This window comes from Haliotis cracherodii, unplaced genomic scaffold, assembly GCF_022045235.1.
Source record: "Haliotis cracherodii isolate W230 unplaced genomic scaffold, xgHalCrac1.p SCAF_1, whole genome shotgun sequence".
Lineage (NCBI taxonomy): Eukaryota > Metazoa > Mollusca > Gastropoda > Lepetellida > Haliotidae > Haliotis > Haliotis cracherodii.
In genome coordinates, this window is record NW_027266264.1 from 15,259,659 (window position 1) to 15,276,068 (window position 16,410).

The following is a 16,410-nucleotide window of genomic DNA, read 5'->3' on the forward strand; positions in this document are numbered from 1 at the left end:
CAAGTTTATTGAGGTCTCACCTCTGTAGGGGCGGTCGGGTAGCCTAGTGGTTAAAGCGTTCACTCGTCACGCTGAAGACCCGGGTTCGAAACCCAACATGGGTAAAATGTGTGAAGCCCATTTCTGGTGTCCCCCGCCGTGATATTGCTGGAATATTGCTAAAAGCGGCATAAAACCGTACTCACTCACTGACTCACCTCTGTACTACAGTATGAAATAATACGAAATCACATAAACATGTCCAGGAGCCTTCCCGTGAGTTACGAGAGTCCATGACAAGCAAACACATCAACCACTGCACTACCGACCGCTAATCATAATAAGCAGGGTTCAGACAGACATCCCACAATCGGCTTACAGTTGTAATTGTTCTGTAAGATGCTTGCCAGCAATCTGCAGGGGGAGTGTATGGAGAAACACTTCCTCCCATTTTGTAATAAATAGTCGCAATAACAGAGCAAGTATCGGCGGCAAGGTCCACAGCCTCTTGAGCACCATGGAGATTGTTATTGGTTGAGTAAAGAAAGTGAGGTGGGCATTGATTGGGCCTGTCCCTGCTGCCCGGGCTGTCAAGATTGAAGGATTTGGTCGACCATGTGTACTGTAGACTCCAGCTCGGGATGTAACAGGGGACATTTTGTCATCATAACGTCCCTTGTGTAGTCACCTAATTGGATAGCGCTGTTAACGGGATGAGATATAATTGTGAATATTTCTTTTTGCTGATTGGTATATTTGATGAAGATTCCCAAATCAAAGGTGATCTCCATGGCATTGATGATAGATGTGTAGACCCAGGTGGGAGACCCAGAGGTTGGGTGTAGGTTTCATGCAAGGCTTGAAATGTACGGAGACAGTTTTGTTATCCTATTCTTTATAATGTCTAGTTGTATACTTTTATGGTAGAATGATACAAAGTGGTACACGATTCATTAGGCCAGTCAAATAGTTTTCTTTGGAAAGTAGAAACATTTTAAAAAATATTTTTCAACCCTGAATGCAGTTTTGTGTCTTTTGTGTAACTGACTGCAACATTTGCCATGTGAGGAAATCCCAAGTTAAGCAACCAAATATTCTTTGTAGTTAAAACAGTTAATCATAAAAATATAGCATTGAAAATTATGCTAACTACTTAAAAGCAATTGGCTCTGACATTTAAGTCAATCTTATCGCCTTTCTTTGTGCCAGTTGTTTCTTGGCATGTAGACATAGAAAATCAGTTATATAAGAAATAAAATTGATCTGGCATTATAACAAAACCAATCAAAGGCAATGAACCAATGATGAACGTAGGTATAATAATCAGCCAGAAACACAAGCCCTTTGACCTACACCCAGAATTTTAGTCATTGAACAAAAACTCTCACCCAGTTCCGGAACAAAATAGGTCTCCAAGATGATGATTTGCTGGGCAATTGGTTTGACCTGGTTGATCGTGTGTTGTACCCTGACATAGGGGGCCATGGGTCATGCTATCAACAATGGTTTGTTATTTACAAGTCACCTTGATAAATTGAATATTGCTGAGATGACATTAACCACTCTAGAACTAATGTTTGACGGGATCAACTATATATTTGTATTTCAGTCCTGATGAGTTTCTGCCCTGGCTGAACTGTGTAAATTATAGTTACTGTATTCGACGTAATAAGCGCCCCGCTCTAATAAGCACCCACGGCGATATTTGCTGATATATTGGCTAGTGAACAATCCCAATTAGCACCCCTTCCGATTGATCAATGTACACAAGACTTATTTATTCGTGTATACATAATGCACACTCATGTGTTATATGCACCCTTAATTATGGGCAATTAAATTCTGGAAAAATATATGTCGTTCATAAACATGTCAGGCTGTCACCATAAAACACGAAATTTATCTTTCAACTGTTTCTTTTCACCAAATTAATATACTAGTAAGAGCACCCTATTTCTAATTTTGAGAGCGCCCTGGGCACGCTCTGATTATGTCGAATACGTTAATACTTTGTTAGTTTGATTAATTTGCTCAATCAAATAGCCTTGATATATTGAATATTACTGACATGACATTAACCATTCTTGAACTAATGTTTGACGGGATCAATTATATATTTGTATTTCAGTCCAGATGAGTTTCTGCCCTGGCTGAACTGAGTAAATTATAGTTGATACTTTGTTACTTCGATAAATTTGCTCAATCAAATAGCTTTTCAAGACATACATATGAATAACAGATTTCAGTCTAGTGTACTTTGCATCAAGGTAACTGATAAGAATATTTTTTGGCAATGTTTCAGGAACTGTCCAAGATCACAATGCCTGTGATATTCAACGAGCCAATCAGCTTCATCCAGCGAATCTCCGAGTATATGGAGTACAGCTACCTCCTGGATGAGGCCAGTCGACAGGCCGACCCCGTCAAGCGGATGCAGGTACGACATCCTAGGTCACTCTACAGGTCACTCCCATGTTAACAAGGGCATCTAACTTGATAGCAGGCACCATATGGGGATTCAGAACACAGTGGATTCCAACTCCTACGAATACACTGCGTGCACAGGCCTCCCCTTTGTTTAGCCCCTTATTTTTTTAGAAAAATGAGCGTATTTAAAGGGACAGGACGTTGACCATTCTGAAGCTTTGTTTGTAAATAGTAGCAGATAACCCCCCCCCCCCCCCCATTTTCATCTGCTCTGCTCATTTTATTCCATTTCTGTCGGTGTAGGCTTATCATGTGACTGGACTTTTCCCTTGTTTGTAAACAAACATACATACTCTGAAATAAGCACAGAAGGTCTAATGCTAGCCTTTCGGTGTGCTACACATATTGTTTTTCATAATTATGTAGTTATACGACAACTACAACAGTGAGGTGCATGACAATATTGCTTTACACATCAAAGTGGTCGTATCGCTAGCTCTCAGTAGGGCTTCGATGACAGGACGTGGAAGATAAGTATGAAAATGGAAATAGTTTTTCACGTTTTAGGATATTTTCTCAATGAAAGTTGTACATTTCATGATGTATGTTTATCTAAATGTGTAGACCTGCCCAAAATAACACAGATACAAAACACATGATTGGATGAATGGACTGGGTAAGATGTTACGATGTGACAGAGGTAATCAGCTGGCTGCAAGGAACTCTGGGTAGGAGAGTGATTGGCTTCATATGACCGAGGCATATTTATAGTGTAATCAAGTCTTTGATAAAGACTGGCTTCTAAACTTATCAAGCTGGCAATTAGCTTTTGGAACCCATCTGTAAGAAAAACATGAGTTCAGTTTTCTTCTATTAAAAAACAAGACTGAAGTCAATTTACTCTGCACAGTGCTTCACTGTGTGGAGCGCTATTTGTTTTGAGAATTGAATCTGGCATGTGACGTCACACTAGTAAATTATTTCATGCATGAGTTTGAAACACACAGAACCGTCAACGTACTTTCCCTTTTATCTATGGACTTAGATCAAATTAATATTTGTGTGGCTGTATATGTTCAAAACAATTTATATGGTGTTGAATGAACATTAACATTTTATGACAAAAGGATTCCAAATGTGTTATTGCAGAAAAACTCTGTGTGATACCTTTTTCATCACTTTTGAAGTGTTGATATACAATTATTTCAGATGCATCAATAGGTCTCATATGCATGTAACTCGTCACCCTTAACAAACAGCTGTGAACAGCTGTTAGAAACAAATTGTGTATTATATGGATCATCTATTGACTGGGTCAGATCGTTAAGGCTCACATATATGTAAATTTATCTTTTCAGTATGTAGCAGCTTTTGCTGTGTCAGCAATTTCTTCCAACTGGGAAAGAATAGGAAAACCCTTCAACCCTTTGTTAGGGGAAACATATGAGTTGGAACGGTGAGATTAGCTTCTTGTAATGGCATTATAGTTTCAAATAACTCACCCCCATATAACACAACACTCTCAGGATATCCAGTTTGTAGCAGTGGTTGGTTGGTTTGTTGTTTAACGCCGCACTCAGCAATATTCCAGCTATATGACAGCTGTCTGTAAATAATCAAGTCTGGACCAGACAATCCAGTGATTGATATCATGAGCATCGATCCACGCAATTGGGATCGATGACATGCATCAACCAAGTCAGCGAGCCTGATCCCCTGATCTCGTTAGTCGCCTGTTATGACAAGCATAGTTGCCTTTTACGGCAAGCACGGATTGCTGAAGACCTATTCTACCCCGAATCTTCACGGGTCCATGTAGCAGTGAGAAGTATGAAAATCAACAGACCTGTTTCTTGAGGTCCACAAAGGTACAAAGACAAAGGTGGATGGTTTGATCCCACTGAAATGTTAGTAACATTGGTTGGTCATGTTACATCATTGTGCTCATTTCCTAAAGATAAAATTACTATTTGTGTGCAAAATAAATGCCTAGAAAGTCCCTTCATAGAGGTTATTCTACAAAGTCAAGGCACCGTTAAGACAATAGGATGACGTCTCTAGAGGGTTTTCGAACATATGAAACTTCAAACAGTCAATGGGATAACATCACTGGAAGCTTATGTCATGTTGACAGACCATCGTATTACATTTACAAGACATCAAAATGGTCGACCTAATGCACGTGATGGGAGAGATTTCTGAAGTTTTAAATGAACCTCTGGCGGTTACAATTGTTTGTCATCATTGATCAATTGGCCGATCATTGAAAGGTGATGTGTCAAATAGATCCTGAGGTAAATTCACAGATTGCTGTAGACTGTCACTGTAGTCTAGACATGGATCGAGTACTGATGTGCATTTCTTCACTTTGTTCACTTTGGGTGGTCGTAGCAAGGATATTCATGAGCTGGCATGTGGTCAAACTCCCTGAATCTTCCCATTGTATACTAAAACAAGTTTAAGATTGAAGGGTCTAAATGATCAGAAACAACACTTCTGTATTTGTACATGCTAGGGAATTCTCAGGGGTTTCCTCATAAATGTGGAAGTAGTCCATCGGTGTTTACATCCTTTCAGGAATTCAATCTCATACAAAACGTATAAAAGTCAAAATGTCATCATCATACACTTATGAACTTCAGTTTTGTGGTCATGTGCCCACCCTTGTCCAATGGAAGATCTGTATGTCATGTAAACTTCACATTAAATAATTGTACACTAATGCCTGTGTATTTCCTCCAGACCTGACCTGGGGTACAAGCTGGTGGGGGAGCAAGTCAGCCACCACCCTCCTGTCAGTGCCATCCACGTCACCTCCCCTAAGTATACCTTCCATGGATCCATCAACCCCAAACTCAAGTTCTGGGGCAAGTCGGTTGAGATCAACCCCAAGGGAACAATCACATTAGAATTAAAAGAGTAAGTATCCTTTTCGTGAAGTGTGAGCAAATGTTGTTTGCGTTCCGTCAGCAATATCAAAGCTAATCAATGGGAGTCTGTTAATAGTGGATTTCGGGACAGGAAACCAAGAAATGATTGAAAAAATTGGGACACTGTTGGGCCTCTGACAGCGAGAAAAAGCTGGTCCGGACTCAAGTAACCAATTTCGACAAAAGTTTGCCTTACTATCAACATTTTTCTTTTCTTTTCCTCAGCCATATCTAAGTCAAAATGTAAACAATATTGATCACTTGTGTGTCTCTCAGAGTATAAGTTGTATCATAATAACAGAAGGTGATTTGTTTGTTTGTTTGTTGGTTAACACTGCACTCAGCAATATTCTAGCAATATAACGGCGGTCTGTAAATAATCAAGTCTGGACCAGACAATTGATATCATGAACATCGATCTACGCAATTGGGATACGATAACATGCATCAACCAAGTCAGCAAACCTGACCACCCGATCCCTTTAGTCGCCTCTTACAACAAGCATGGTCACCTGTTATGACAAACATGGATGACTGAAGACCTATTCTACCCCAAATCTTCACAGGTGATAACAAAAGGTGAAATTATGACATTTGGACCCATAGTTGTGTGAAAGAGCTGTATGAAAACATATACTTATTCCCAACTGAATATGATGATGCAATGGGGTAAAACCAAATAATGAAGTTGAACTAAACGTTTACTCAAGGTATGTGGATAATCACTGCTTGGTTCAGTAGAGTTTTCCAGGAAGATTGTCTCCCCTTGACCATAGTGCTGTTTCAGGTATGCTCCGAAATACATGATTTTTTACACTCACTGTTTTCCTTGCAGACACAACGAGGTGTATACATGGCAGAATGTCAACTGTTGTGTACACAACATCATTGTCGGAAAACTCTGGGTTGAACATGTGAGTATCACAACACAAAAACTTTGTTGTAGACAGTGGTGAAGGCTTCGGGAGGAGTGTTGGTCCACAGGCTATGTTAACCTTTACTGTCCTGGACCTTGATAACATTTTCCCAAGTCATCTTTGACAGTTGCATACAACTCTAGATCACATGGACCTATTGTCTGAGGACTGACTACCTGATGTGTTTTACCCTAAGGCACCAGGATTCTGAGTTTAAGTCCTGATCTTTTACACAGATCATGATGTATCAGTGGGATGCCTGTTTGGTTGATTTCAAGGTTGTGACCTGCGTCACTTCTAGCTTTCTTCACCAATGCAGTGGGGCGGTCGGGTAGCCTAGTGGTTAAAGCGTTCGCTCGTCACGCCGAAGACCCGGGTTAAATTCCCGACATGGGTACAATGTGTGAAGCCAATTTCTGGTGTTCCCCGTCGTGATATTGCTGGAATATTGCTAAAAGTGGTGTAAAACCATACTCACTCACTCACTCACTCACCAATGCAGTAAGGCTGATTGCAATGCTGTGACTGAAATACTTCAGGGATTTATCTAGACCTGCTCAGAGGCTGACATCTGGCCCCAAGCATGAAGCAATTGTCAGTCAGTGTCCTCAAATTGGAATTAAGACCTTTCCAATTCATGTTATGGATACAGCACATTGTGCTTTTGCCTCTAAATTTGAAAAAAAAGCCCACATTTTCAAATACAGTGGGGTATTTTAACATTGTGCGGTATGGGCAAGTGTGGGTGTACCTCTGGAATATTTGAAATTTTGAGATAAAGGGAACATGTCAGAAAATTCCTTGAGAGAACCCTGTATGTAGTTATACAATGTATCTCTATTGCCTAGTTATGTTCGTATGGTTATAGCTAATGTTGTGGCTTCACAGAGGTGACTTGCATTTCACTGATAACAGGATCAATAAACAAGAAGAGGCTGCAATACCCCTGCCTTTTGAGAAACCCCAATTTTGAACAAAATTATGTTGTTGTCTTTCTCAATTTGTCTGCCAAGGGCTCTTAGTTAAGAATGCTAGAGTTGTGGGCCCCATTCCACAAAGCAATCGTAGTGCAACGACAGTCAGGAGTCTATGCTAATGTATGGAAGTTATGATCACCTTAGCGTTACGATTGCTTTGTAGAACGGACTCCAGTACTGGAAATACTGTGGTAGGAGGTTCCAGGGAGGCAGTAGGTGTACACTGTCCTCATCTTACTCTGTCTGTGTTTCCAGTATGGGACAATGGAAGTTACAAACCACTCCACCAAACACAAGGCTGTCCTCAATTTCAAACAGGGAGGCTGGTTCGGAAAAGATCTCCATAAAGTAGAAGGTTTTATATATGACTCCAGGTGAGCAGATTAACCCACTGCTGAATAACAGGCATGTGACTAGGCAAGACTCTCACTGGCCGTGTTCGAAATAACTGTATGCTCGCTAGCCAAATGCCAGTGACTTTTAAATGGGCTAGTAACATTTCCATAAAGCCGGTCCTCGTTGAAAACTCTAGTCAGTACATATTTATTTCTACAAATCAATAAGTCAGTTAAGGCATCATATAATGTCAAAGTCTGTTTTCATTTTGTTTTCATTGTAGTTTATTGGGAGTTTTTGGGCTTGCAACATTTTCTGTTAACAAGCCCTCCCGGCCAGTGAACTAAGTCCTTCACTGCTGACTGTATAAGCAATGTCCCATGCTGTCAGGGTGGATATGATGACAGGCAGTCGACAAAGTCACCGAACTTGACCACCCAAGTCCTGTCCTATGACAAACAAAGGTTGCAAACCCGGAATCCCCATGATTATGTCTGAACGAGTGTCAGTTGAATATGTTATTGTAAGTGTAAGAAGACTTGAATATTACACAGACCTGTTGTCACCGGACTGTTTCAGTAAGCGGAAATGTAAAGCGATGTATGGGAACTGGGTGCTAGGGATGTACTCCTGTGAGGCAGACACCTACGAGTCCTTCATCAAAAACACATCCTCCAACTCATCTCCCAGCCATAATGCATATCCAAAGGTGAGTTCCATCGCAAAGTTCACACTGGTCTCAATAGGCCTTGTGGGGCAGTCAGGTAGCCTAGTGGTTAAAGCATTCGCTCGTCACGCCAAAGACCCGGGTTCGATTCTCGACATGGGTACAATGTGTGAAGCCCATTTCTGGTGTCCCCAGCCCTGATATTCCTGGAATATTGCTAAAAACGACGTAAAACGTACTCATTCACTCAAATCACCTTGCATTTGGAAGTTTAGGGCTTTTTTATACCATCAACGGTAAAGATCACATGGAGTAATCCAAGGGATTTTTATCTGACTAATGATAAATCATCATTACAAGTCAGACTTTAGATTTATACTATTTGTGAGGTCACAAGACCGAGATTGTCATTTTTTAACCTACCAATCCAATCTTTGAGGTGATTACAATAAATCCTGTACAGTGCTTTTTATTTTATGTTTTTTTTACCTACAGGACAAAGTATCACTATCAAACTTCTTAATGAAATATCCTGCCTTATTACAGTTATTTTTTACAAATGCTGCATGATGACATCAGGTAGAAAGAAATAAGTCCATAACTCAGTCGATTATAATGTTATAACACAGGACTGTGCACATTTGAAAAGTATAATTGCAGGTATATTCTGACACTGACATAAAGTAAGAAAGATCTAATAAATCAGTTTGAAAACACACCTGGGTCTCACAAAGGCAGCCAACTTCGTGGCACAAGTTTTATGGAATCCATGCACCAAGTAGATACCTATTGACTGAATGGTCATGCATCCCTGGTAGTAGATCATCACATTTATGAGAGACCATTAATGCCATATGAATATGCATGTACACTTTGCCTCCCGTGCTACGATGCTCCTGTGGAAAGTATGTAGGCCTCCAGTGCACAACTGAATTAAAGTTTGGTCATGGCATGACAGATTAACTATGGTAATATGAAAAAATTGGTGTTCTTTAATAACTTCTTTTGAGTAGAATATTATCACAATACAAATTGAAGTTTAGTGTGTGTGGAACAGTCATTCAAAGCAGCACTATTAGAAGAAAAAGAATTAACTAGAGATTTTCTTTTTACCATCAATCAGTATTGATTCTGTTTTGGGATAAGGTTTTATGATAAAAACTTTCACGACGTGTCAAACATAAGATGCTTAATTCCTGCCTGTGTTGACTTCCAAGGGAGATAACTGTGTCAATCTGTTTCCACTGTTCTTCCATTCATCACAGTTCAGATAGATCAGGAGAAAAGGAAGATAAATACGAACACTATCAATCTTGCTTGCACTATTCTAGATTCTAAATCTGTCTATTCAGGCAAATGGTGCATCGTCATCGAAGGGTGGAGGCGATGATGTAGCAGACGACATTCCCAGCAAAAACTTCCAGCCATACGATCTGGGTCTGCCTGGTCAGCTGACCTTGTGGAGAGCCAATCCCAGGCCAGAGGATTCTCACAAGGTTAGCAGGAGGAGTCAGGACAGGCGATAATAAAACATGACTACAATAGGACCTAAACAAATGTGCACCTTTGGAACATTAACATTCGGGGGTGTCTCTTACGTCACAGGGGGCATGGGTGGCCCAGTCGTCTAAGGCGCCTAATTCGCTGTGCAGACTTGCATCTCTTGGGCACACCAGAAACCTATGATTGTGGGTTCGAATCCCGGTTCACCCCGATTATGTTTCTAGGTTTGTCAGCACTACACCCGTGCTCATGGGTTTCACCGAAGTGGTAATTGTCCGAGACCTGCATTACTTCGGGCTTTCCTCCCACATTAAGCTGACACACCGTGATATAACTAGGAGAATGTTAAAAGCGGCGTTAAACTCACTCACTGTTACCTCACTGATAGGAATTGGAAACATGCGCAGGTATGCTTATGGTGAAGGTGTGCCTGGAGCTGATTCTGATCACAGCCTGATGTGTATCTTGGTTTGTCAGCACCATGCACATGGTCAAGGACCTACATCACTTCGGCATTCGTCCCAGCTCACTCACTCACTTTGTTAATTACCGATCCCGTAAACACACTAAGTGACTAAGTGTACAGGTATCTATCACTTACTATGGACAACTAAACAGACAACAGTCAAATGTAACCACAAGGTAATGAGATTATTGAAAGAAAGTATATGCCCGGACTTGACACTATGTATGTTGTGTTTGCAGTATTTCTGTTTCACGTCGTTCTCCATGGGGCTGAACGAGCTGCGGGAGGGGATGCAGGACCAACTCCCACCCACAGACTCCCGACTCAGGCCCGACATGAAGCTGATGGAGGATGGCAATATTGGTGAGACTCAGCCACAGTGAAAATGTTGTTTGGACCACTAGATAGTTCATTTCTTTGTGGTTTGGTTTGGTTTGGTTTGTTGTTTTACGCCGCACTCAGCAATATTCCAGCTATATGATGGTGGTCTGGACCAGACAAATCTGTGATTGATATCATGAGCATCGATCCACGTAATTGAGATCAATGACATGCTTCAACCAAGTCAGCGAGCCTGACCACCCGATCCCATTAGTCGCCTCTTATGACAAGCATAGTTGCCTTTTACAGCAAGCAGGGGTTGCTGAAGTTCTTTATGGTAAAACAGTGAGTAAAACTCCATCTCCCTGAGGCAAGGGAGATAACTGTAACAGTCCAGTTTCCACCCTGACTGAACAAGGCAGCAATTATGGAGTTACATTTTGGCTGGACTAACAAGTCTATGTGTATTCCAGTGAAAATCCCGTAACAAAATCGACAACCAGTTCATTAACTGCCATGCAGATATTGGTCGATTGTAGGATTTGCAAAGCATATATATATACCGCCAACTCAGCGTCAACAGATATTTCCCAAATCTTTTCATCTTTTTAATCAAGGTGCTTACGTGATTTGATGCACTTCACCAAGTAACACTTTTTTTATTACAATAAATATCTTGATCATCAAGCACCACCATTTTGTTTGAAGCAAATGCAAGTGATATGAGAGGTGGAATCTGATTGGTCAATAGGAGGCACATAAAAGGAACATAACTTGTAATAGCCACTGGTGGCACAACGATCCAGCCCAGTAATTCCAACCTAGTTAAGAAAGGGTTGAAACTGGACTTTTAGAGTCAGTTAACTCCCTTGCCTCGGGAAGGTGTACTGAATCATTTTAGAAAGCTAAACTCAGATAGGCTCAAAACCTCCTTCATTTTGATTGTTTTTTCAAAGATATCTTTAGGTTCTCCTGAAGTAATCTATGGAGGATTTGTCAGATCTTTAATGAGAGAGTATCGAATCGGAAGGAAAGTTCTGATGACAGTGAGACTGTGTTAGAAGCCATTATATTGCTGTACACAGGAAGGTCATACTGTATTGCTCTGTCCTGCCTTCAGATGCAGCAGCTCTGGAGAAGAATCGCCTGGAGGAGAAGCAGAGAGCAGCAAGAAAGGACAGGAAGAAAACAAAGAAAGAATGGACACCACTGTGAGTGACTGAAGTTGTGTGTGGTTATAACATGGCAACACATTAGGCTTAAAAAAGTAAAAGAATTGGTTCTCGGGCAATGGCTTTTGAAAATACAGTGTGAGCGGGCAGTCTTTTTTTTTTCTTTTTTTTTGGGTTGTTCAAACTAGCATGTAACCAAATATGCAGTTGTGTACAATCAACCTTGGAAAGGCAGCCCCCTACATAAATGTATTCCTTGATGAGTAAAATACTGAACTACTGTTGGACTTGGAATACAGTGTATTTATGAAAAAATTTTTTTATTAAAATGGAAATAAAAACGAAACATGCAGCAAACTTTATGATGATGCGGGCGGTGCCTGAGAACATAGATTATTATTTTTTATAGCGAAACTGTAATATTTACAATCAAAGTGCAGCAACTGTTGTACTATTTTGTAATAGAGGCTTACATTTTTTACTTATCCTGCTTTACATTTTGTACATTGCTCTTTCTCCCGAAGTCCTAACTGGAAATGAATAACGATCTATTAGCGTCTTCAGTAACTCTTTTGCCGAACTTGACCTCCATGACCCTCGTGACATCTGTGAGCAGTGTGCAGTGTAATGCAGGATCACTGTATAAAACAAACATAATACTCTGAATATGGAAAATGGTTGAAGCAAAATAACAGTAATATTTTCATTTGATATAGCCAAACAATTGTACTGTGTACTTTTATTTTATTTTGTCATGGCACTGAGATTGTGTTGTGGAACGAGACTTCAAGCTCCATGGAATCGGGAAAGATCTGGGTTATTCCTCAGAACTGATTAAATCTGACATTTCTGATGACATGGTTTCAGCAGTTGACCCCAGATTGAACTATCTTGCCAAGGCAGTAGCATCCACTAGCCTTTTTATCAAAGTCTTGTTTCCACCCTTGCCACATCATCCCCACTTTCCTGTGCTAAATATGATTGGACTATTGCACATATCAATAGTCCAATCACAGAATGTTTCACAAGATCCACCACTGGTACACCTTTGTTTGAAAGTGATTTACCGCTGCCTGTCTTTGTTGACACATCTTTTTCATCTTTTAAACCCCCCAAAGATTGCCTAGTATGTGTTTGTGTTGGATGAAATTGTTTTCGACTAGGTCCTAGCCTATGGTAGTCGCAATTTTTGTGAAGCTATATGTGATAAGAACAGCGATCTGATTGGATATCACCTTTTCATTACAAGTGGCGCAACTCGTGATCTATGCGAGGTGGCGCCAGGGTCGTGGCCTTGATGTGGCAGGGGTTTAAACGGCTTTGATACAGGCTAGTGGACACACTTGCCTTGGGAAGATGAGATTGTATATCAATTAGTAAATGTCTGCTGTTCTTCTCCAGATGGTTTGAGTACACAACCAATCCAGCCACAGGCAAGGAAGACTGGATGTTCAAGGGAGACTACTGGCGAAGGGAGTGGACAGCATGTGCAGATATATTCTGATTCCTCCTCCCAGCTAGGACCTAGGTGTACATAGAAGACTTCCACTAGAATATGCAATAGTTGTATATAGACTACAGTCCTGTAGACCACCAGCCTTGTGATGATGATGATGATGATGATGATGATGATGATGATGATGATGATATGCAAATGTGGACTGTTTTATCATTACTGGCAAACTGTGTTGGTCTGTGATTGGATGATTTGTTCACATGTGAATTTTGATTGGATGATTCAACAGAGGATCAGTTGATATGGAATCTGATCTGATTGGTTGATTTTTTTCACAGAAGAATGTGATTGGTTATATGAGATGGTTATTGGTTGTTTAAATTTCATTTGGTCTGTGATTGGATGACATGAAGCCATTGTTGGTTATGAAAACACACAAAACTGAAATGATACTGATTTGGACACACAAGGTCTCGACTGTCATGCCAAGCCAAAAGATCTGGGCGTTTTTGAAGAAACTTAAAGTGATATCCGGTGAACAACAACAACAGCAGTGAGATCATTTTATTGGGATGGTGTATAATATTTTTTCAAGTTGACAATTGGAAGGAAAATTTGTGAAATGACTCATGGATGAAGCAAATATCATCATATAAAATATCATTACACCAGTTATATTGGACAGACTTCAAAACCAAGACCAAACATGTGCATATAAAGTCTGAAATGGAAACCCACTATTATATACCATGATATATCATGATATATCATTTGCTTATCAGGTATTGGCTAATGGATGAAGACAGCTAGAAGTATCCTGTATGAATGATCTTGTGTGAGTGGTTTATATGGTGTGGATGGTGTAGAGCAATGCAAGCCCTGACTGTCCTGTCTTGGTTATAAAACACATTTGTAAAGAAATAACATATTCAGGGATGAGGGAATTAACCTACAAAGTCCATTAGCCACAGTTTTCATTAAATATGATCAAACCCCCCAAATGGTTTATAACTTCTTTTCGCCCATCAAGATACTTTATGCAGTAGGGAATCTTTATATTGTGTTTGAAAGGGTGTGAAAGTCAAGGGAACATGACCCGAATGTGAATGGTTAAACATTTGGGTGTCTCTAGATTCAGATAATATAGGAGCAAAGGACCCAACAACTGGGTTGGGACTTGCGATGACTGTAGCACTCGAGGGACTTGCGGTGATTGTAGCACTGATGGGACTTGCGATGACTGTAGCACTCAAGGGATTTTCGATGATTGTAGCACTCTAGGGACTTGCGATGACTGTAGCACTCTAGGGACTTGCGATGATTGTAGCACTCTAGGGACTTGCGGTGATTGTAGTACTCTAGGGACTTGCGATGATTGTAGTACTCTAGGGACTTGGAATGATTCTAGCACTCTAGGGACTTGCGATGATTCTAGCACTCTAGGGACTTGCGATGATTGTAGCACTCTAGGGACTTGCAATGATTGTAGCACTCTAGGGACTTGCGATGATTGTAGTGCTCTAGGGACTTGCGATGATTGTAGCGCTCTAGGGACTTGCAATGATTCTAGTACTCTAAGGGCTTGCGATGATTGTAGCACTCTAGGGATTTGCGATGATTGTAGCACTCTAGGGACTTGCGATGATTGTAGCACTCTAGGGACTTGCGATGTACTGTAGCACTCTAGGGACTTGTGATGATCATAGTATAATATGGACTTCAGATGAAAGCTGTTGGAAGGGACTTGTATTGATTGTAGCACGTTCGTGACTCACAAATATCATAGCACTGTAGGGTCTTACAATAAATGTAACACTGTAGAGACTTACGATGATGTTAGTACTGTTGGGACTTACGATGATGTTAGTACTGTTAGGACTTACGATAATGTTAGGACTTGCGATGATTGTAGCATTGTGATGTCGTCATGGAGAGAGGGAAAGGTAGAACTGAAACAATTGAAAATGATAATGATTGTTACGTAACTTTGTATGGATGGTTGGTGAATAGGTGTTTAGAAATGTTACATTGAAATAATACAAGAAGCTTATAATCACAGATGAAGCTACCCTAATGTAATTTTTGCATAATACATGACCTGAATTAATCAGAATATATACAGGTCAGGAGACTTGACAGAAGAGCAGCTAGAATACATTCATGGCTACACCCTGGCAGTACATCTACCCTGATAGTACACCCTGTCAGTACATCTACCCTGATAGTTCACCCTTGCAGTACAGCTACCCTGGAAGTACATCTACCCTAATAGTACACCCTGGCAGGACATTAACCCCGGAAGTACATCTACCCTGATAGTACACCCTGGCAGTACATCTACCCTAATAGTACACCCTGGCAGTACAGCTAACCAGATAGTACACCCTGGCAGTACATCTACCCTGATAGTACACCCTGGCATTACATCTACCCTGATAGTACACCCCGGCAGTACATCTACACTGATAGTACACCCTGGCAGTATATCTACCCTGATAGTACACCCTGGCAGTACATCTAACCAGATAGTACACCCAGGCAGTACATCTTACTGATAGTACATATTGATCAAATGCTGTCCAAAACATTCCTACTGTTTTGATAAATCACCCAGTAACCATGGTTACACTTTACTCTTCCCTTCACCCTGCTTCGTGTACACCTAGGGCTGCACCCACGTCCCATCACACCTGGTCATGTACACTTCTTGTATGTTGATATGCAATTTAGTCACAACTGTGTCTGTTGTTTTCGAAAAGCATCGAAATAGTTAGACTAGGTCATACCCCTCCTCAGATAACCTGGCTGTGCACTGCGTTTCAATTGTTCAACATACAGGAACAGCTGGACTTGACTGGACTTGGTCCTAGCCCTCATCCTCAAAGCAATCTTAGTTCTCTAGCGATCATAAGCCTGTGTTATGTACGGGTGTAACGATGAGGGTTATTGATGAGCATATTATAGCCAGTATGTGTGAGGATGGGTAAAGATGTCATATACATATCAGTCGTTGATGTTGTTTGGTATTATGGGTATGACCGTCAAAACCAGTAGCATAATCATTGCAGTATGAAAGGGGTTGTATCTCATTATATTTTGTAAGAAAAGTTCTCCGGATCCTCTTTTTATACTGATGAGGAATCAATCCTTACTAGTTTGTCAAAGCTTGTACAATTCAGCTCATTTTTACCAGAGGCATGTGTTTGTGGTTTGATACTTTTGATTGACCTATCAGGGTTGGGTTTTTTAAAGTCATGTG

General features: G+C 40.6%; 1 protein-coding gene across 1 annotated transcript in view; it reads left to right on the plus strand.

The window, feature by feature from the left end:
- The window catches only part of LOC139473479 (oxysterol-binding protein-related protein 1-like), a 119,531-nt gene extending 105,218 nt beyond the window's left edge, over window positions 1-14,313 (plus strand). The window contains exons 18-27 of the mRNA XM_071256080.1: window positions 2,282-2,416; window positions 3,765-3,862; window positions 5,149-5,325; window positions 6,172-6,250; window positions 7,486-7,604; window positions 8,146-8,275; window positions 9,586-9,729; window positions 10,442-10,565; window positions 11,644-11,734; window positions 13,097-14,313. Of these exons, the coding sequence (XP_071112181.1) occupies window positions 2,282-2,416; window positions 3,765-3,862; window positions 5,149-5,325; window positions 6,172-6,250; window positions 7,486-7,604; window positions 8,146-8,275; window positions 9,586-9,729; window positions 10,442-10,565; window positions 11,644-11,734; window positions 13,097-13,199 (1,200 nt within the window). The 3' untranslated portion in view covers window positions 13,200-14,313. The remainder of the gene's footprint in view (window positions 1-2,281; window positions 2,417-3,764; window positions 3,863-5,148; window positions 5,326-6,171; window positions 6,251-7,485; window positions 7,605-8,145; window positions 8,276-9,585; window positions 9,730-10,441; window positions 10,566-11,643; window positions 11,735-13,096) is intronic.
- The last annotated feature ends 2,097 nt before the right edge of the window (window positions 14,314-16,410 follow it).